The sequence below is a fragment of the Lissotriton vulgaris genome, unplaced genomic scaffold, assembly GCF_964263255.1.
Source record: "Lissotriton vulgaris unplaced genomic scaffold, aLisVul1.2 SCAFFOLD_4134, whole genome shotgun sequence".
NCBI lineage: Eukaryota > Metazoa > Chordata > Amphibia > Caudata > Salamandridae > Lissotriton > Lissotriton vulgaris.
In genome coordinates this window covers 1-23156 of record NW_028247047.1, presented here as the reverse complement: position 1 = coordinate 23156, position 23156 = coordinate 1, and the positions used below count along the sequence as shown (strand labels likewise).

General features: G+C 41.2%; 1 protein-coding gene across 1 annotated transcript in view; it reads right to left on the bottom strand.

Annotated features, from left to right (window-relative positions):
• Positions 1-21996, bottom strand: part of LOC147665646 (ectonucleoside triphosphate diphosphohydrolase 6-like) — a 169901-nt gene extending 147905 nt beyond the window's left edge. The window contains exons 1-3 of the mRNA XM_086949616.1: positions 21925-21996; positions 10650-10685; positions 4933-5021 (exon numbers count right to left, since the gene is read on the bottom strand). Of these exons, the coding sequence (XP_086805742.1) occupies positions 4933-5021; positions 10650-10685; positions 21925-21943 (144 nt within the window). The 5' untranslated portion in view covers positions 21944-21996. The remainder of the gene's footprint in view (positions 1-4932; positions 5022-10649; positions 10686-21924) is intronic.
• Between the last annotated feature and the right edge of the window lie 1160 nt (positions 21997-23156).

Genomic DNA, 23156 nt, shown 5'->3' with positions numbered 1-23156 from the left:
CTTTGTCGACCTCAGGGCGGCTTATGACCTTGTGCCTAGAGGTGCCCTGTGGTCGAGACTGAGAGATCAAGGGGTCCCTGGGAATATTTTGAAACAGATTATTAATCTTCACGAGGTTAATTACACCAGGGTGAGATGGGGACCAAATGGAGAATTGACTGAGCGCATTGACATAGGGAGAGGTGTGAGGCAAGGATGTGTCCTTGCACCCACACTATTCTCCTTGTATGTCAATGATATACCGGGCACCCTCTTGGGCTGCGAGCATGACTCTTCCAAGTTGGGCGGTGAGCATGTGCCGGCATTGTTATTTGCAGATGACACTATTTTAATCTCACATACACCTAGAGGATTACAAAATCTACTTGATGCCTTTCAGTGTTATTGTGATGAAAGGTTTGAAAATTAACTCGTCCAAAACCAAGTACATGGCGGTTAACCCTCACAGAACTTTTAAAAAAACACTAACAGTTAAAAATGAAATGATCGAGTATGTGCATAGTTTTAATTATTTGGGTATTACTCTAGACACCAAAATGAACTGGAAATCTCAAGTGGCTAGAAGTAAAACTCTTCTTGTTCAAAATCTAGTCCCAATGGCCAAAAGACACAAGAATAGCTACTGTAAAGCTGTGACCCCTGCACTAGAGCTATATAAATTCAAAGCCCAATCTGCTTCACTTGGGGGCTGAATTATGGGGCCACACAGCTAAATGTGCCTTTATGACACACAAAAACATTTTTTTCAGACAAATATTAGCAATCCCATGGCGCACACCCTAACTTCCACTTACAATGGACCTGAACATACATCGCACTGACGATCATGCCACTTTGCGACCGTTGCTATATTGGGTACGTCTCTGAGCAACAGGTGAATTAGTTGACTACAGAGATGCCCGAAAGGAAGTCATGAAAATAAAAAATACAACTCGCCTGTTATGGTTGAACCACATCCAGGATTGGTTTACAAAGCTCGGGCTATACCACTATTGGGCTGAGCCCGATTGTCTGACCCTGGGCTGCAAAAAGCTGCTAAAAGAAAGATATTGGGATTACCTCATTAGCTCCACGCTATGGAACCCGAGGGGAGGTGTCCTAACTCTTGAGTTCCTTAGTGTGAAAACAGCGAGTAGTTTCGAAGGTTTCATGGATGAGATTCTACCCTCCTTAGCGAAGTCTCTGTATTCAAAATTTCGCTACGGTATACTGCATATCAAGGCTAATACTGCTAAATGGGTGCGTAATGTGGATAATGCAGGGAAGGAAGTCTTGGCTAAATGTGATTTGTGCACTATGGGAACAAGAGAGGATGAGGCACACATACTATTTTTATGTTCGGCCTACCCTTATTCAAGGAAGAAATGGATAAAACCTATTTGTCACCTTCTGGGCTTTAGGCATCTTTGTGATGCCGAAAGAGTTCTAAGAAGTGAGACTACTCAATCCATTGTTTTCAGTGTAAGCAGATACCGTTTCTCTGTGGAGATAGTGCGAAGGAGACGCGGTCTTAGACTCTGAGAACATAGAGATATAGCCTTGTGTATCTGATGCATTATAGTAGCTGGAAATTGGTCATAGGGGACAAGAATTGGTGTCAGGATTATGTATATATTGTATAGGAAAAGGAAGTAATACTGTTTATATTAAGTATGTTTTACAAATTTATACTCACTGCAAGTCATTCGACTGTATTAATTCTAACAAATGGCAAATGCTTTTTTTATGTTTTTTAACTAGAAAAATATGTATTTATTGTTTTAATAGTGCAATTGCCTTCGAAGGATTTTTTTTTCCTTTTTTTAAGAAATAATGAATGTGAAAGTGGGCGTGCCTTGAAAATTCTGGGTTTCAAACGGTTTCCTTTTTTTTAACAATGATATGAATCTTTTATGGTTTTGTTCAACCGAAATAAAGATATTTGACTTGATCTCAATAGAGGTCTGAATCAAATAAAATATTGTATTGCATTGTATTGTGCTGCGGCGTCTCTCTTGTCTACATATTAAAAAGTGCACCCTCAAAATGTACTGGTGGAAAGCAGTAACTGGTTTGAGGTTGGGCTCAGATAATATAGTCTCTCATTTCCCCTCAGATATGTTGCTCGCATACAGTGACTTTGCAGGTCCACATACATTCATCCACTCAAAGAAAAACTGATGCACACAACAGCAAACTGCAAGTTGTTCATAAATCTGCCACCAAAACCCACTGAAATCCATTGACACTTCAGGTGCTTTATGATATGACACCTGCATGTGATTTGTGTAAAAGTTGAAAAGATTTAGCTGGTGTAGCTAGCACAAAACAGGTATATTCAAATGCCAGAGGGGCATCCATTATAATGGTCAAGTTACTAGAACTTTGCAGGACTACAGAATATTTAAATGAGACAGAACACACAATGTAGCGGAGGTGTCAAAACAGGACAATAACACTGCACTCTTTGTCCTCTTAACATACAAACCATCACCATATGCAGTAGGAACAAACATGACACAGCTAAAATACAAATTAATAGAACAAAATAAACAACTATACATTTTATGGGGCCATCAGGAGAGACTCTACCTGTCACATGAAGGTATTATGCATTATAATGCTCCATGTTATGATAGGTTTGTTTTGTAACAGAGCTGCCAGTCCAGCAAATGGCCAATTCAGATAAAAATAGACGTGTCTGCACTTTTCAAACATTGGAGATCACCTGCTGAGGGCACCGAAAACTACAAAAGATGCAATGTGCATAAAGGAAAAAGTGGTAAACCACAAAAAGGATAAGATCTGGCAGTAGGGCCAGAATAGTCAACTTTGGAACTGACAAACCGGTTTGAGTCTTGGCGTTGGGTCAACATTCTGTGGTTCTGGGAAACACCTAATCTTCCCTTGCCTAAAAAATAAATGTGACCTTGTGTAATGTAACAGGAGCTCGTGTAAAGCACTCCAACACCTTTGGGCAAAGTTCAACCTTAGTTTGCTCTATATTAAAGTGCAAAAAATATACATAAGCAAAGAACACCCATGCATTTCTACCCTTAAAACAGAGGGCCCAGAGTGGGATCAACTTAAGGCAAAAGAGTCAAGGAAATCTTACAAAGTTCTTACAAAGGAAGGAAGGACTTATGAACGACAAGAGAAAATCATAACATTTCAATCAAAGTATACCCCAAGACATTCATATACTGAGTAACAAGCAAAGAACATGTTTTGAGACAGCCGACAGAGAGTGGGTGCTATAGTGTGGCAATATGATGATGTGAGCTAGTCATGCAGATTGGAATGCTGGGATTCAAACAGAATAATGATGTTCACAATATAGAATCCTGCAACCAAACAGATGGTAAACAACCTTTAGTACCCGGCTGTTACACCGCGTACCATTACTTTGCAAGTGTTACAACGTATGCAATGTTACAAGTTATCCACAGCGTTGTGTGTAAATGGACGCGCTTCCGTAAACGGACGCGCTTCCGTTTCATTACAACGGTGTAGAGGTATTGTCCCTTTCAAGGAACAGTGAATGCGGCCTAATTTGCCTCTGATTGATGTGTCATCATTTCGGGCATACAAGAAGTAGAGACTGTGCCCTGCTTTTCAAAAAGAGGGAGTGTAGGAGGAACATGCATCCATACCCACTATGCGCGTGTACAGCGACATAATTTGTGATTATTCAACAGGTGACTGCAGACTTTAAGCCGGAGAAGACAGGCACCGAGGAGAGAGAGGTAAGAGGGGCTGTGTGGTATTTAAGGGTTAAGGGTAGGGGGAGTGTCGTGCAGGGGTAGTCTTTTGGTTTAAGGGTAGTGTAGTTGTGTTTGTGTAGAGTAGTGTATTTGGGTTGAGGGTAGTGTCTGAGGTCTTGAAAGGTAGTGTTTGGCAGTAGAGACAGGAATGGGGGAAGGGGCAGTGTCATGCTGGGGGTAGTGTTTTAGGGTTTAGGGTAGTGTTGTGGTGTTAGTGTAGTGTATTGTAGTGGTTAAGGGTTTAGGGTAGTGTTGGGGGGTCATGCAGAGTAGTGTTTCAGTGTAGGGACCATGAAGGGGAGGGGCAGGGTTGTGCTGGGGATAGTGTTTTAGGCTTTAGTGTAGGGTCGGGGTGCGTACAAGGTAGTGTTTGGGACTAGGGACAGGAATGGGGGTGGGGCAGAGTCGTGCTGGGGGTAGTGTTTTCGGGTTTAGGGTAGTGGTAGTGTAGGGTAGTGTTTTAGGGCTTAGGGTAGTGTCAGGGGGTTGTGCAGGGTAGTGTTTCAGTGTAGGGATCGTCTTGGGGGGTAGGGGCAGAATCGTGCTGGGGGTAGTGTTTTAGGGTTTAGGGTAGTGTTGTGGTTTTTGTGTATGGTAGTGTTTTAGGGTTTAGGGTAGTGTCGGGTGCGTGCAGGGTAGTGTTTGAGTGTAGGGAGCAGGCTAGGGGAAGGGGGAATGTCGTCCAGGGGGTAGTGATTTAGGGTTTAGGGTAGTGTAGTGGTGTTTGAGTAGTGTAGGGTAGTGTAGTGTAGTGTAGTGTTTGAGGTTTTGGGTAGTGTTTTAGAGTTTGTGATGTGTAGGGTAGTGTATTTGTATTTAGTATAGTGTTGGGTTTTTATTACTAGGCAAGTTTTTAGTTCGCATACATTAACACATTAATGTAAAGGTATGTGAACTAAAAACTTGCGTAGTAACTGTATTTGCTAAGAAAAGCATCGCAGTAAAAAGCTGCGAAGTAATGGTACGCGAAATAACAAGTCATTTTCAACTGAGACACGACGAAGACAAACAATGCTAAAATTGGAAGAGTGTCTGATCATTTGAAGGAAGTTCATGATACTTCAACTGAAGGAATCAACCATAAATTGGCTTGAAGACAAGAGGGCATGAGCTTGGTTAGCAAATAAAAAAATGTATGCTTCGAAATTTGTATTCAAAATAAAGCGGTGCTATAATGCATTCCACTTACCTCATCATCCGGATGAAACGTGATTTGTGTTGATCCGCCTCCTAAATCCAGCATTCCCACCAATTTCTTTCCTGAATTATTTAAACTGCCTGAAACAGAGAATTTCCCACAGTTTATAAAGTAAAGCTAATCATAAATGATTTTTCAAATTAAAGTCTGAAGTAATAAAGTCACATTGTTCCATTAACTTTTCTCATTTGCGCAACCCTTCAAGCAGAACTTACACTGAACATCTACTTGTTGTCTGCTTACACTGTGCCAATGGCCCCAAACATGGCAAACCAGATTACTTCAACACGTTCAGAGCACATCACTAGAGCACTTCACACCCTACACTAGAAACCTCTTAAACACTGCGTCAGTTTCAAGCAACAAAGCATCACTTAGGGAAGAGTTGGTGATGGTCCTGAACCTTGTCATGGATTCCATTCGATTAGCAACAACATGCCTCCTAGCCATATCACAGTCTCAGCAATTCTATGGAGGTTCTCCAATATCCATAAAAGTCACTTAACTCCGCAACACAACTCATAAATACATCACAATTCCCAACCTTAAGCAAATCTCTCAAAACTTGGCTCTTCCCCAAAGCAAATAAAAATTCACCTTCATCAGACACCAAATGACGACAACTAGAACTGTGAAACAATCTCAAACAAAGCTCTACATGTGTATATGTGTCTCGTGGAAAGCACTCAATACCTGAACCCTAGCTTGCAACATCTAAATGTGCACCAAAACACTGAACAGCACGACTGCACGCAAATAAATACCTCACTTACACTCAGAAGACAGTCTTGTTTTTTCAACACCAGAAGCAACAATGCTGTCAGGACAACATTTAAGCAATACTCCAAGCATGGTACACTCTTCGCTCCTTACAGAACGACCTCACCCTTGCATACTACTTCCCTCGACCTCCAAAAGCATGAACAGCACCCACTCTCAGACTACTAGTAGACAAACTCTGAACCATTTTTGCAATCATCCACCAAAACGTAAAGGATTCATGCACCACATCACTTCGACTAAATGCTAGCGCTTACCTTTTCGGGTGCCATGTTATTTTCTAAACATCTACCATAAAACCCAAGGCTAACCCACTGAAACGTGGTGCTCTTAAGAAAAAGCTCATTTTGTCTTCTACTCTCCCTCACCACCTGCCCTGTGTGATCCATACTTTTTCCAGTTTCCTTGCAAGATCATATCTATGAAAGTGCCAATGGCCAACCAAACAGCTGTATGTCTCTCTAAATCAAACTTGAATACTTCGCCATCAGAGGCCTGCCTCCCGCTCTCTTATCCTACTAATGTTAGTGCTTTGTGCATGCCTACTTGCATACATGAGAAAAACAACTTCTTACAGGATCTTCTGCACATATACTTCCCAGCTACTATATAGCTACACTGACTTTTCAAAGTGTCCAAAATCATTCGGGAACACACTCTCAGACAATCCAGATTGAGTGCTTCACACATTAAATAAGTAAAACAACACATAACTGGATATGCATAAACCACTTCCCAGCCCACAAGTGTGTCTACCATATACTATACGGTGCCATGAGACTTCAACATATACAGTATAAACACAGTTAGTCTGTCAGTATCCGTGTATGTGTGGTAGCAGGAGAGTATAGTTGATGCTTAATGATAAATTTCTCATCCTATCAGAACAAAAGCAAGATCTCTGGTGGGCAGTAAAATCCATTTAGCCTTGACATCACCAAACTGGGAACCACCAAGTGCAGCACCTAGAAATCTAGTAAAATAAGCTTCTCAAGCAATGCAACTCCACTTCAGAATTATAACACAGATTCCTGCGCACGCAAACAGAATATAAACAACAATGTGACAGTAAACAGGATTGCAAAAAATAAATTTTGTCCAACGTCGTTTTCATGGAGGTTCATATATCTCTCCTTTTTATTAGGTCATCAAATCAGCAATAATATACAGCCAGCCGACACGTGTTTCGTTGTAGGACTGTACATACACAGTAACTACAACTCTTCAGGGCTCAATGGCTGAATCCTCAGTAGTTAGGCCCAGTTCCGGTGATAATTCCAACCCGGAAGGGTACCCCTTGCAGTATTATGCGTGAAATAAAGTGGTCACCGCTGTGTATAAAAACCAATCCAATGCGCCAGCCTAATCCATATAGTTCCAAAATTCAAGTAGGTATGGTCGTATTCAAATAGTGTTATTCCAAAATTTAGTCCGTAACCCACGGGTACGTGTGGCACGAAATTCTCTGGACTCAATCGCCCTCGCTAAACTGGCGTCTGAAACCCGGAAGAATTAAGCCAGAACCCATCTTTTAAATGACATTCTTATCGGTCAGCAATGGAACCTTCAAGAGCCTTGCCTGCAGACAGCACCTAGCAAGAATCCCTTTTCTGTTGCCATCTTGATTTTGTCTGTATTAATATATCTCCATTGCTCTCTAGACAGGTCTGCCCTATCTATACATGCACTTTAGATTGATAATATTTTTAAAGGATACCAATAAATCAATATGTGACACTGTACATTTTATAAAGTATATAACCAAGATCAGCATGCATTAGAAAAATGAGACTCAATGCAGTTCTACTTTAAATACTTCAAAAGACTGCTGTACTTCAAATAACGGTAAGCAATATACACAAAGACACACACTATTAGTGTATTGTCAGAGCTGAAGACAACTTACGGGTCAGGCTCATTCAAAACAACAGGGTAAGTGATAATATTGCATAACAGTGACAAATTCAGGGCAGCAGAGTTGAGATGGAGGGGTAACGGGAATCATCTTTATGAGAAACCCATTTGCTTTATAAAGGAGAGAAAACTGCAGAAAAGGCCTGCATTTTAAAATACTGCAATGTTCAGAAGATTGCTTTCAGCTTCAGAGCAGTCATCGGGGGCTGCTTTTCCCACTGTTCCCCAATGCCAGAGACTTTGGAAATTAAAGTCGGGACAGCTCAAGCACAACAGGAAACCAATGATGATCGCTTCAAGGTCGAGACAGTACTCAAGCAGATTTCCTTCAAGAGCCCGACAAGTTAGAAATGGAAGAAATGTGGGCAAAATGGCAATGCTCTTGAACTGCTGCTCTTTATCACTTCCCTATGCAAAGGGTAGCTGAAACTGCAGTCAGTTCTTTCATCCTATGTTTTGCCAGAGGAACTAAGTGCATCTTACTCCTATCAGCAGGCCAACGTGTTGTAACTGCTCCTAAAATTGAAAGCGGAGTCCTGCAGTCCCAGTCCTCATTCAGGTGCCCGTAGGTCACTAGCAAACAAGAGGTTTTGCATCTGCATCATGGAAAATTGCATGGAACAAGTAAAATATCTGGCATGCACAGAGATGGAGCTTTAGACCATGTCTACTTTGTGAATCATCTGTGACAGAGTGCGCTCTGATCAGTCAATCTACCAGGTGGAGGTAGACCTTTCACATCAACAGGACGATTGTTGATACCCAACAGAATGCAACCTAATCTAAGGACCGGACCGAATCGCTTTGTTTGCCCCAAGCAGCCCACTGAAACCTAGAGACCTTAGGGTAGTCTTCCTAGATAAAGGTGAAAATACCCATCAAGCAAATAGAGAGGGCACAGCTTTTCAGCATCCTCAATCAAAAGTTGTGTTTGAGGCAAAATAATCTAAATCATGTAGTAATAGTTGAAGCAAGAGAAATAGGTTCAGGAGCTATCACAAGGAGTCGGCGTATTCTCCAGTCTGAACCACAATGAAAAACTGAGAATGTCTATGTCTTTAATAATCACAGAAAGGGAGTGAGGTAAAAACTTCACATGAATTCTTATTTATTGATGTCTAAATCTCTCATACGCTTATGTGTATCATGGTGTTAGGGCATCTAGGGTCACATTAAAAAGAAACCTAGGGTGGGAATGGATTTGTCACAGTTCCAAACCCAAATGATTCCAAACGATGGACAGCTATCTTAAGAATCTAGCTCCCAGAGGCACTCACAAGAGCATCAGTGATCCAGACTTCAAAGAACTGGCTGGTACATGTTGAGTAACCAGTGCTATTTTGGGCTGGAATTACAGAACTCCCGGTGCATCATACAGCTTACTTTGCAATGCGCCCTCCGTTTCAATGGGAGCCAGTGCAGAAAACAGTGCACTACAGACAACTGATCAAATGTAAAGAGCCCAGAGGCAAGAGGAACATCAGTATTTTTAATGCCCTACAACTTTCCAGTGTGATATTCTGACAGGCCTAAATAGAGGTTATTCCCCTAGTCTAAGCGAGAAAGGATGGTAGCATTGAAGACGTCACACTGTTACTGTATGGAAATAAATTAATCATTTTCTTCATGGTCCACAGCGAAACAAGGCATGCAGTCCAAGTATTATCAATTTGGGTGCCCCAATATAGGTCAGGTCCACCCAAAAATCCAGGATTTTTACACAGAACTGGATAAATATGGAGTGTTGCCTAAAAGTATGTCTGTAAGGCATCTCATCACATCAGGGAATCTCTTCAGAAATCAAGATCTTATCCTTGTCTTAAGAACGTTTTCTGCCATCCACCTGTGAATACTTGGCAGGCAGGTATTAAGGGTCAGCCAGAGTTGATATATCCCAAAGTTAAAACGATTCAGGATGTCATCCACATAAGGTAGCACACAGAAACCAGAGCTTCGATTCAGCAGGAGAGAATAGGTACCAGTTGTAAAAAACATAAAAGAGTGATAGCTACCATTCACAAGCATATCTGATTATTCTCTCCTGTGTAGCAGTGAGACCGGTTTGATTCTCGTTACACATGCAAAGATGATTAATACATACCTTCTGTACAAACAATTTGTGTTGCAATTGGCATGTGTTTAAATGATCCATGGGGAGCACAATGCGATTCCAACAAGGTCTTTTTGCTAGTTATTTAGGTACATGGCTGCTCACAAGAGGATCACACTTACTATATCTAAGTTCTGTGTATTTTTTAACAGCATTGTCTACTCACTATTTGTCTTTCATTATGTGTTTCTGCAACATCTCTCCATAGAAGTGGAAATGTAAATTCAATAACTTTTGTGATGTCATTTCGAAACTTGACTTAAAAGTTTTAAAGGACATAATTGTTTTTGAATGTGTGAAGCTCTCTTTCTTAAACAGAAAATGTATATAATAACGTCGAATTAAGTCATCTGTATGTTGTATGCTGTTCACTGAAAAAAACATAGAGGAACAGATTTCACAAGAACCCCCGATTGACACATAAATGGTTTTAACCAAATCTCCACGACCGAAAAGATTGAAAGGTTGTTATTCTGTAAGTTGGGGATTTTGCAGTAAATCTGTACTGTGTGTGTCAGGTCATCTAGAACTACAATAGCTGCTTCACTTTACGAAGGGCAAGTCAAGTATTAATTGGAGAGATCTGTTTGGTCATGGGGTGCTGATACTTAAGCACAGTAACAAAGAAGCTTTGAGGTCAGAAATCATCTTCACAACCCTTCGAGTGTCCTGTGGTGTCCTGCTTGTCAGGACACTAAATGACACAGAATGGCAAGGTGGTGGGGGTTCCTTGACAGGCAGACAGCGAGTGCACAAAGGCTGAGCTAGAAGTTACATCTGATGGAGGTCATTTGTGTATCTACTTAATCTTAAATAAACCCTCTCCCAACAAAGCTACTTATCTGCATGTTACTAAAGCACATCTTCCACCACAACATGCCCCCATGCATAATTATACACATACCGGTTAAAAAATTCACAGTGATCCATGCCGAAATTCCTGTTGGGAAACAAATCATACAGAAGGTATCAGGGCTGTGCAATAGTTAATATTTGAGGACAAATAGATATTAAACTTCATAGAAGATGAGGAGTTTCGACATTTTCACATAACTGCCATTTCAAATTTCGAAAAAGAGAATACAACAAACCATACTTTCTAAGCTGCATCACTTTAGTACTAATCTTTTTTTTCCTCATGGGTGTATTTCCTACCCATCTAACATCATGAACATTCTACTTCGGACAATAGCTCTGTGAACGCCTATTGGGACATCAGTCCAAGTATATCCTATGCTTGCTGAAAGAGAAAGTGATTTGTATGACAGCGTGAAAGTATTTCCTATGCTTGTTGAAAGAGAACGTGATTTGTAGGACTGCGTGAACAGGCCATATTTAGTGTATCTGTAAAAATAACTTTTAAAGCTCATGTGCTAACCAGTGTCATTCTGTGAATTGGGTCAGACGACAGGCAAAAAAATTAAACTACAGTCACATAAAAGATCTTGGGCCAATAGGGTAAGACATCGCCAATCTGAAGTACAAATCAAGAACCAAGTTAAGTGAGAGAGTAGTAGGAGATGCATGTGAGGGAGCGGGGGAAGAGTGTTCATATGGAGACTTGGGTGACAAAGACTATCATTGTTGAGTTTTGAGTTCACTATGGAAGTGAAGTGTTGGCTGTGTGTAAGAGAGAAAGAGAGAGAGAAGAAAAAAATAATAACTGTGAAAGAGAAAGAGAGAGAGAGAGAGAGAGAGACAGACAGACAAAAAGGGTGCAAGAGAGACAGACAAAAAGGGTGCAAGCGATACGTTGGTAATAAAACCTGAAGGTCTTCCTTACAGATTTCACTGAAAGTCTGCAAAATAGAAAAAACTGCTGATTTTCAAACACTTGCAGGAATATGAAACGGCGGGGGGGGGGGGGGTGGGGGGGGATTTGGCTTTGGGACAGGAAGTAAAATTGGTATCAATGTGTTGCCGCCAGGATTAACAGCTTTATATCATGGTTGTAGAGATAAAACTGGCTTGAAATATGGAAGATGATCCTTGACATTGGGTTCTAAGTCACTGAGTAATGCAAAAAGCAAATCTACTAGAGGAATAAGACAAGGTGTCTTTCTAGAGCTATGTGTAATGAAGTAAGAAAAAACGATCACTTACCTATTAATATCAGTACAGTACTCTTAAGCTAGTGAGCTCAGAAGTCATCTAGTGGTGTCACTACAAACTAATAGATTTTCAAACAAGCTATAGGGGAAATTGTTCAGGGAAATGGGGTGTGGTAAAAGTCAAGCATCTCGGTTGATACTGGGGTAGCTGAAGACTATCAGCCTTATTTAGAATTTGGAATACTCTGTAACAAACATGGCGAATGTCCAGTAATCCCTATGATAGCCTAAAGCTTTTGTTGCCCTAAGTGGGAAGGCAATGGCCAGACTTGTGTCCCGTCGTACTCACTGCGCCACTGGACTCAAGCTAGCCTGGCTGAGGAGGGGTGATGCCCTGAAACCGGTCCCAGGATGCTGGTTTCTGGTCCAGGGAAGACCTGGCTTGGCAGTTCGGGCTGGGCTGTTCCCATGAGGAACAGGGTTAAGACTGATTTGCATATGGCTGGGTGCAAAGATCGGTGGCTTGGTTAGCAAAAGAACAATGGATTAAACCCAGATCTTTTGTGACTGGGGGTGAATATTTGCATTGTTCAGCATTCCGTCCATCACTTGTTCCTTTTGCTATTATAGATGTGACAGATGCAATATAGAGGATGGGATATGTGTCACGTTTGACAAAGCATTTCATCCGTCAACCTCTAAATCAGGGCCACATTATTAACAGATTGGTTGTCAATCAAGACGTGCTTTTGGAAAGAAGGGAGGTAGCAAGATAATTTATGGAAAGAACAATGGGTACAAGTGGATATGGAAGGCTTGTCAATCAATGCACCTGATACTTGAGAATGACATGTACTAAATGGATTTAAAAGACAATTGGGACAAATTTGGTTGTTATGTTGCATAGGTTACAACTTTGGCAAAACTCTACAAGGTGTTCTTTCCACCGGACGGTGACACAGGTGAACTTGGTTCAAAGCACCAGCGATGTAAGTGAAAGATGGGTTATTGTAGCCCTGCGAGACGTTACTCAATGGGTAACTAAAATAGTAGTATTGCTATTGGGTTACTAACAAACCATAAAAGCATCGTCGGCACCCTGGTAACAATCACAAACCTTATTTCGTTTTTCACAGTATCACAGACAGTATACAAAGTTGAAATAACACTTTTAAGTAAAAAATAATTTATTACTACAGGAATAATTTGCTTCTTAGTGCATCTAAAACTACACAGAATATTATAAAAACAGCAAGCAGACATATTATAAATAAAGAGAATAAAATTAAAATTTCTAGCATGTTTTAAAATGTCATCTAAAACGTAACATGCTAATGCCTATTTATATGGGCTACACTAAGAGGGCATGGAAGACAGCGCAACCTGCGGCCTAGAGATTCTTAGGGAGAAGAGACCCCCGCATATATTGTTGAAAGCAAAGGCTGTCTTTATTAGCGGAGGCGTTAAGACAGTGCTCCCCGCGAAGGGCAAACACATGTTGCGGTAGCAGTCAGTCGGTCTTTCTCTAGGACTCAGTTTTATCAGCTTCTTGCTTCAGGCAAGATGTAGCATCTGGGAAGTGTGACGTATGCTGGCAGCAGGCGAGACCGTCTCTGACAGAATCTCAGGCAATACCTGGGTAAAGGACCTCTCCTGACAAGTGGTCCAGTGGTAATCCTCATATACTAAATCTTATCAGACAGTGGAATTTCTGATATGAGTGTATGAATGTCCGACATAGGTTACGTGCATCAAGGTGTGCATCCAAGACATTTCCTTATGACATATAATGTAAAAGGACGTCAATTAAGACCACATTATTTTGATTACATGTCTGTATGTGTCCTAGTTAACCTTGACATGGTGAAGAGTATACTTCTGACCCAGACGAATGTTGTGTTAAATGTGGTATCTATTTCATCAATCGTATGACTAGATGCTTTTACAGTTCTTTGAAAGATAAGTTCAGATGACATCTTCATCTAACGGCAGACATGCCAATTATTCTGCAAAAATTGGGAAAGATGGCAACATCCATTGTTTGAGAGTGAGCAGATGGCAACCTCCATTAGGCAAGATGGAGTCGGGCCTATATGAGATGGAGTCGGGCCTATAAGAACTGGAGTCGGACCTAAGGGACTTCACGTCAATTATTTACCTTAGCTTGCGTTGTTTGAGGTAAAACATGAAAACATACACATTTATTTTCATAGTAAATTGCTCTAACTAATACGGAAACAATGAACTAGAAGATACAAATTAAAGTTGGAAGAATTAACAAAGCAATGTTAAAAAACAGTTTAAAAAAAATAGTAACATTTTAAATTTGGTTTCCAAATTGCCCGAGACACTGGCACGCTGCCCTAGCCTCTTTCTGTAAGCATCAGTCAGCATCATACATCTGTGGCCAATTACTATATTTATAAAAAAAATGTGCAGTTACAGTGCAACTAGCCGGATTGGTAATAGTGGCGGAACAAGGTGCTTACAGCGTACATGCTACAGCTGTGGTTAAACTAGCGTGGGTATATCTCACTCGTTCGAGGGGCAAGAGTGAAAGGAACCCAGTGGGTGACAGGATTAAACATACTCGCATTCTACACACAATGTCATGATCATACACAACCTCACAAGCACTGCAAAAACTCACCCCTAGAACAACCTATTTTAACTATTTTCACCTCATTGTGCACTACCCAGCCCCCACACCCGCACGCACCTTACGGCTTCTTCTTCAAAAGATCCCCGGCAAAGAGCCCCGGTTTCGGGAGCCCCTTTAGGCATTGCAGCGCCGGCCTGACGAGGGGCAAGCGCCTAATGATGAAGCATGACACCTCTCCGGGTGTGTGAGGGCATCATGAAGAAAGACTTGTCTTCCCCCCACGTCCTCACAGAACTGCACACCTTTTTCGAAATCTAAGCCTTCCTTGGGAGCCTGTGTGCAGGACCTCATAACCCAGCTCTCTGCCCCTCCCTCTTGAAAAAACAATCACTATATTTAGCACAGGATGATCTAGCAATAATGAGTGGGCTACCGTAACAGAAGGGAGTATTAATAGTAGTAGTCAGGTAGCAAATGTTTACTTTGTTAGCCTGTTGCTTCATTTGTAAACTAGTTCCAATTTTCCTTTTCAAGAGGTGCCAAATTTTTAAGTACCATTTACCTCCTCATCTAGCACGTGATGAAAACACAAACATGCTTCTCAGTAGTTTCAAGGCATTACTATTACCACTTGCAAAAGGTACATACAATAATTTGAAGTCCATAAAATTGACTCAAAATTGCTTCACTTAGTTTAAATGCTACTCCACTGGCTGTCTCAGGCAGAGAGGTCAAACATAAGATGGTCTTGATGCTATTTTAAAAAGTGCAGGACTAACAGCCACCAATAGAAGTCTCGGAACAGCTTAAGGAACTGTTAGGGCAGCCATAACTGAATCCAAAGGCCCTTGATGTCTGCCAGGTTGATTCAGGCTGGTCACACACATCTCAGTTAGAATTATTGAAGGTGAGCTACCTTTGTATTTTTCTTAACATTCCCTCCTTCACCCCATTGTATCACTTTGGGACAGTTCTTCCCACTTTCATCATTATATTTGGAGGCGAGGGGAAGAAACTCTTTTAAGTCTGCAGTTTTCTGGCTATCGTGCACAACATCAGGCCCTCAAGGTCACTTTTGTCACCTACTATCACGCATTAAAATCATATGATGGGAAGATAAGTATGAGTTCCTGAACACATATACCCCACCTCCTTCACCCTTGGCATGTCGTTAAAAGTGAGGATTCGTATTACTGAATGATGTTCCTGCACTCTATATATGACGTAAACTGCAGGGCCATGCTCACAGAGACTTCCTAAAATAAAGGTACAGGCGGCATGTTCTCTGAAGACGGTTGACAAATGGTTGAAAAGGCAGTATCAACCAGCGTTTTATTCCCCGAAACTCCTGTATTTTACATTTATTCTGAACCTCCTTTTCCTTTCTCACTGCATTGACAGTTCCAAGCATGATATTTCAGTGACAGAGAAAATGAATGGTGTGGGTGAGGGAAATAGTGAAGGAGTGTCATTTGCACTGCTTCCAGTGATGCTAAGTGGATGACTGCACAACACCAAGGTTTTACTTTATTGGCAAAGACGATTTTGCAAATTAAGATTATTTGTGTTTCTCATGAAAAATATTTCTCTGACATGCCAAGCAATTCAACCTTCTTAATGCCCTGTACTCCAGTGTTCAGTCTGACTACGTTTCTAGCTGCTATCTCCATCAGCACTTCTATTGATAGAAAAACTAATAATTGTCCTCCTTTCACTAAAGAGGGCATAACTTTCCAGAACAAAACAGGTTAACCCAAGTCTGCAATCAAGGATGGCTGTGTGACTGTGTGGGTATGTGTGTCTGCAGAATCTACAGATTAACCACCTGACACAGCAAATTAAATTCATAAACACTGACAGCTGAAAACTGCAATTCACGTAACTGTTGACAAAAGGTTCAGGGCGAAGTTAAGAAGCCCTTTAAGTGATCAAGAGATGTGGAATTGTTACTGGAGATTATCCCTGGTGGGTACTGTTATTTAATTCCAAGGTAAGTTGAAGTTTGTACAATTAGATTTCAAATGGACAACCAAGTTAGTCCATATGCACAGTTCTCTCGGAAGGTAGTTAAGTTGATTCAGTGGACTTGCATATTGTCAAGGTGAGCAAGGGAAAAACAAAAGACAGGCCGGAAAAAAAAAACTAAAAGGGCAATATGGCACATCTGTCTGCTTTGTTCGAATACAAATGGGTGTGGGACTTGACATGAGGGAAAGGGTTGTCAAGCTGGTCCAACACAATTGGAAAATCATCTTGACTATTGTCTTGAGGGAGGAAAACTTATGACTGACATGACATAACTTGTTATGCTGTCTCCGTTCAGGCTCCATCAGCTTAGAAGGTACTTTGAGTAAAGGAAGATAACCTTACAGAGGAACTGTGGACTCAGCCAGCTCTAAAGGAACAAACGAGAGATGGAAATAACGGAGACATACTTTTTTAAATAACACTGCTGTGGTATTGTGAGAAAGTGGATTCTTGGTTGGCGTGGATGCTTACTCACCACAAGTAATAATGATACTATTCTTGTTAGGTGCTTTATAGATTTCAGTAAATTAAACTTGAGCTCAACCCACAGTAGTTATGGCACCGCCCAGACAGGCTTAACTTAAGAAAATGTGTGAAGAATTTAGAAGTACCAAAACAGTTAAAAAGTCGAACATACAAAACACAATAAACACCTCACTCTAATTTCACAAAAATAGAGAATATTTTAATGAACAAAATGAGACTAAACAACAAAAATCCAATAAGGGGAACATGGATATACATTTTTACATTTTGAATTAAGTATGCCAAAAAACATCAACCGGGCAAAAAATTCACCCGAGACCAGAGTAGTCAGCAGGACAAGGCAGCAGATTGGATCTGGAGACAAGGATGTCGATGATAGGTTGCCAAAGAAGGAGGTCTCGGTGAAGCAGTCGACAAGTGCAGGAAAGCTAAAAGTGGAAAAGTCCAGAGCTTGAGCCCTGTAAGCCATCAATGTCAATGGACTGTTGCTCATCGTGTGGTCTGGTAAAATTTTCAATCTTCAGCCGTTGGTCCTGATTTGGCGGGCAGGTTACTCCATTAGAAACGTGACGAATATACCAGTCCACCATATTACAAGTTCATTATATCCTAGGACACTTTGTAATACAACAGACGGGATATCTGTCACAGTTGTAATGGATTAACACATTCACCAAACCATAAATCAGGCCTTTAGTCTCTTTTCTGGAAGTTGCATTCCTTCAGCCGGGCGACCCTGCAGACTGTAGCCAGAGAGAGTTCGACCCTTGGAGTCAAGTGCACTGAATCGAATTTGGTAGTGCAGAGAAAAATGTAGTGGGAGCTGAGGAGAAGAACGTAGCGGGAGCGGAGGAGAAGAATGTAGCGGGAGCTGCGGAGTAGAAAGCAGCAGGAGCTGTGGCGAAGTCAGGCCCACCATTGATGCACCTTCTGTGGATTGGCTGGCAGGTCCCATCTTCTGTTGGTTCTCCAGGCACAAATCTTTGAAATAGTATCCAAGTATCACTGTTTAGGGTTAGGAAGGAGAAGTAGTCTCTGATGCTTAGCTAGGGGGTCCAGGACCTAAAGGACTCTACTTAGAAAGCAGAACTCACTCAAGTAGAAACCACCAGAGAGGTTTGGGGGAGATCAAATTAAACATGGTCAGCTGGGCTCTTCAAGAAAGTGGGCTTCTTGCATCTTTTGAGTTGCTGCAGTGTAACAGCAGGTTAGCCAATTGGCCTATGGAGTCCACTTCTAGGTCCTGGGTACATGCAGGAACAGGTACCGCCCTCAGAGGCCACAACAGAAGGGACAGTCCTGCTTTTATCTTCCACAGGGCCAGCATTGTTCTAAGGAGGGTACTGCGGGTGCCACATTTATGGCCAGTGCAAGCTTGAGGTGGGGTGCAACTCATGGTCACTCCCTATCCAACGAGGTAAACATTCCCTGGGTTGTCCCTACCCACTTTTGCAGCACTTCCCGCATGTTTTTCTGTAAACTATTCCACAATTACCACTCCACATAAAAACCAAGATGGCAGTACCTTTCTTCGCCTGTGCAGAGTTCCCTGTGCCCACCCAGAGGTATTGGTAAGATAATGGGCAAAACATCCCAAGTGGTCACTTCAAACCCATTTTGTGGTATCTGTGCCTCCCACTGAGTTTTGAGACAGGTCAGCTATAAGGACACAAGGGAGGCAGGTTTAGGTCTAAGCTGTATCTCTCAATGACAAGGTAGGTTTCCTATGAATTTCAGGACGGGGCTGAGCACAGCTTTCCTGGAGTATCCATATATTAGGCTTAGGGCCAAGAAAAGTAACAGTTTGAATGGTAATGCCATAGTCATGTAGTTATTATTGAAGCTATTTTGATAATGTTTACATAAACAAGACAGCGAAGGAGTCTCTCTCTGAGATGCACTTGGTGCATGCGTCTGTATGCTCAGACGTGAGTCCCAGGCTCTCCACAACACTGGAGTCAAGCTATCCAGGCTGAAGAAGGCTGATAGCCAGAAACCGGTCCTTGGATGCTTGATTCCGGTCTAGGAAAGACATGGCTTGGTAGTTCGGGGTGGACTGTTCCCATCAGGCACAGGGTCAAGGCTGATTTGCATATAGCCATTGTCTGACCTAGGGTGGTGTGGAGTGCAAAACAACAATGGATTTAGGCCCAGATCTTTGTACTGGGGTGAATGTAAGACATTGTTCTGCATTCTGTCCATCAACTGTGTTTTTTGCAATTTTCACCCCGAGTGGGCTGGGTATGCTCAGACGTGAGTCCCAGGCTCTCCACATCACTGGAGTCAAGCTATCCTCGCTGATGAAGGCTGATAGCCAGAAACCGGTCCTTGGATGCTTGATTCCGGTCTAGGAAAGACATGGCTTGGTAGTTCGGGCTGGACTGTTCCCATCAGGCACAGGGTCAAGGCTGATTTGCACATAGCCATTGACTGACCTAGGGTGGTGTGGAGTGCAAAAAAACGATGGATTTAGGCCCAGATCTTTGTACTGGGGTGAATGTAAGACATTGTTCTGCATTCTGTCCATCAACTGTGTTTTTTGCAATTTTCACCCCGAGTGGGCTGGGTATGCTCAGACGTGAGTCCCAGGCTCTCCACATCACTGGAGTCAAGCTATCCAGGCTGAAGAAGGCTGATAGCCAGAAACCGGTCCTTGGATGCTTGATTCCGGTCTAGGAAAGACATGGCTTGGTAGTTCGGGCTGGACTGTTCCCATCAGGCACAGGGTCAAGGCTGATTTGCATATAGCCATTGTCTGACCTAGGGTGGTGTGGAGTGCAAAAAAACGATGGATTTAGGCCCAGATTTTTGTACTGGGGTGAATGTAAGACATTGTTCTGCATTCTGTCCATCAACTGTGTTTTTTGCAATTTTCACCCCGAGTGGGCTGGGTATGCTCAGACGTGAGTCCCAGGCTCTCCACATCACTGGAGTCAAGCTATCCAGGCTGAAGAAGGCTGATAGCCAGAAACCGGTCCTGGGATGTTTGATTCCGGTCTAGGAAAGACATGGCTTGGTAGATCGGGCTGGACTGTTCCCATCAGACACAGCGTCAAGGCTGATTTGCATATAGCCATTGTCTGACCTAGGGTGGTGTGGAGTGCAAAAAAACGATGGATTTAGGCCCAGATTTTTGTACTGGGGTGAATGCAAGACATTGTTCTGCATTCTGTCCTTCAACTGTGTTTTTTGCAAGCATGCAGCCACAAAGCCATCTCAACTTATACAGAATTATTTTGGAATGAAGCAAAGTTGTTACATCTCTAATTTGCGTTCTATAAGAGAGCATTGTTTGCATAAAGATGTAGCAACAAATGTGCTAACAGGAGTGTCCCCTCTCCACAGGAAACCAATGGAAGCTAAGGTATAAAGAGCAGCTACAAAATGGAGGGCTTAGACACATGGCCAGCATCTAAGAGGAACATACTGAAAGATCGTATTACAAATGCTGCAGCTTAATAAGGTAATCAGGTCAACTAATATGACTTACCATGTTGTAAATTAGTTAGGTGCTACAGTGATGTAACTATATGGGTAAAGACATTTTTGAATAATAGTTAGGGATTTTAGGAATCGGGATTTGTGACAAAACATATTTGGGACTTTCCTTGGGTTAGCACTGACTTAAGTTACAAATTCTGAGATTTAGTCATTATTAAAATAATTCTGATACATATGTTTTATAGTTAGTTTGTGAATGATAAATAACCAATCACTGTGTGTGCCTAATGTTTTAAGGAACCAGGGTGTAGCTCTGCTTTATAAACAACCCCAGCAGATGAGAGATACACTGATAGGGGCAACTGACTCCTTGTGCTTTATTTCTAAAAGAGGATAACTCAGAGACAGGAGCAAGAGATACTTACCACTTCGCCTTTTCTCTGAAGAAGGTATGATAAGTGTATTTCCTCGTTGAAAGAGGGAGAGGTTCATAGCCCTTAATATCGGTGCTACCTGCAAGCATATATGCTAACAGACCCGATTCATTCGGGAGAATTCCAATTTCTTTTGTTTAGATAAAAATGGCTTCATTTTGCATATCTGCTGCCTGAAATTGGCTTTTCATCAAAGAACATCAATTGGAAAAATTAAGTCCCCTGTTTTTTTTCTTCCAATTCTCCCTCTTTCTTGTTTCAAAATGTTGGCATGGACGTGCAAGCAAAGTACAACCATTGCAGACATGAATCAGTAGTGGAGAACCTATGTACTGATTGGGGTACCTGTGGGAATTAGACAAAACATGATGCTCTTCAAGAGTTGTCATCCTTCTAGACAGACTTCTGAAGCATAGCAAATGTGGATACAAACTGCATAGTGATAAACAAGGGCTCAAGTGTGAGGTTTCCTTAAAAACCAGAAAACAAATATGCTTGAAGGCTGCTGTGACGAGACCAAGCACCATTGACTGGTTTTACTAAGTGGACAAATAGGAACTGAATTTGAGTGATGTGCAAGTGATGTAGTCTTGGAACTTGGCTGAGTTACTGCTTACATTTAGGTCTCATCTTTCCTGTCAGTCTGGCGAAGAACTGCCAACAAACAGCGAAGTGATGGGGACTGTAGTAGAAGGCACATCCCTTATCAGAGCTACAGCTAGGATTCTATCAGTTTGTGAAGAGATGAGCTCATTCACATGATAGCCAGCAGCAAGTTTCCTGTTTGTTCTTCACAGAGGATTTGGGGAAAAGGGTTAACAAGTTAAAACAGTCACCCTGTAAATGTAATTTAGCTAGATTTGTTTAAAAAATACAAATAAAATATATGTATCCAGTTCATGTAAGCTGTATTTTCTATGTCTAAAGAAAACAAATATATAATAACAGAAAGATTTTCATTTAATCTTTGCCTACACATTTAGCATCAAAGACCACATATAAAAGTTCTGCTCCACATTTGAACCAAGAACATCAGAAACTAGAAGTGAAACATTTAAATGAACAGAACACGTATATTTTGCCTGAGTAATAAGGAACTAATATTTAAAATACAACACATCTGTCATGGAAGCGTACCTTCATCAGTGCCATTCATAATAGTGACACAATCATCTCCTACATAGAAAGGGGAGGCTTCAAAGATGTCCTTTACCTAAAAAATACAAAATTGATACAGCAACGCTTAGAATTAGGCAACTCTGGTAAAATGTATTTCACAGTGGTTACGAAAACTACTGTTCCGCACTGACATTCTCAAACGAAGATTTTAAAAAGTGAAAGAAGTATGAATTGTTTCTTACCAGTACCATACTCCTGCATGGGTTTCATCTTTAAAGTTTCATAGTAAGGAAAATATATTTTGTAGGAAGAGTTTTGTAGAACATAAGAATAACATTTTAGGCCCAACTGATTAGGGGCTAAATCGCCCAAAAAAAAAAAAGAACCACCGACAAGTTTATCAACATCTTCTTCACTGTTTCCCATGTGTGCCATTCTCTTTCTGTTGGGGGTAGAAAAAACTTCACCAACAGAAATAAAATGACACACATAGTACAGCTAAGAAGGTGTTGATTCCATTGTCTTTGCCATAATCAACAGATGTCCAAATCTGGAATTTACATCACATTTACTTATTAATGTCCACAACAAAAATAAATATTGTCATCGAGCAATGAAAACAACAGGGCCAAAATGCACCCACACCTGAATTACAGACAGCAAAACTAGTAGGTGTTACACATCAACAAACCAAAAAAAAAACTACTTAGAATGCCATTTTCAAATAAAGTGTAACAACATGTAAAGTAACTTTCTACAAAAAAGCATTGGCAATTTTTTTATGGTGAGGCTGCACAACGTCAATATACATTAATTTGGCCAACTGATCAGATAGCGCAAGATCTAAACCAATACCATAAGCATTCATTTAACATTCAGAGGAGTTACAATCTTCAGATAATTTTGACAATAAGAGAAGATATTTATTGTAATGGCGGTGGCCAGATCTTTGCTTTTGCAGAATTGGCGTTCAATTCAGATTCCTTGTATTCAGGAATGGCTGCAGAAAATGAAAAGAGTCAAGAAAAGCGAGCAAATGTATGCATTAAGAATCGGGGGATTGAGAAAATTTGATAAAATATGGGGGAACAACTTTGACAAAAATTTTAGACATGATTGTATAGTATATACTGTGAAAACTTTTATATGAACTTTATTTTCTGTATCATGATTAAACATGGCACGTAAGAATCTCAATAAAAAAATAAAAAAATAAAAAGAGGCTGCACAACGTCTTTCCCAATGCTTTA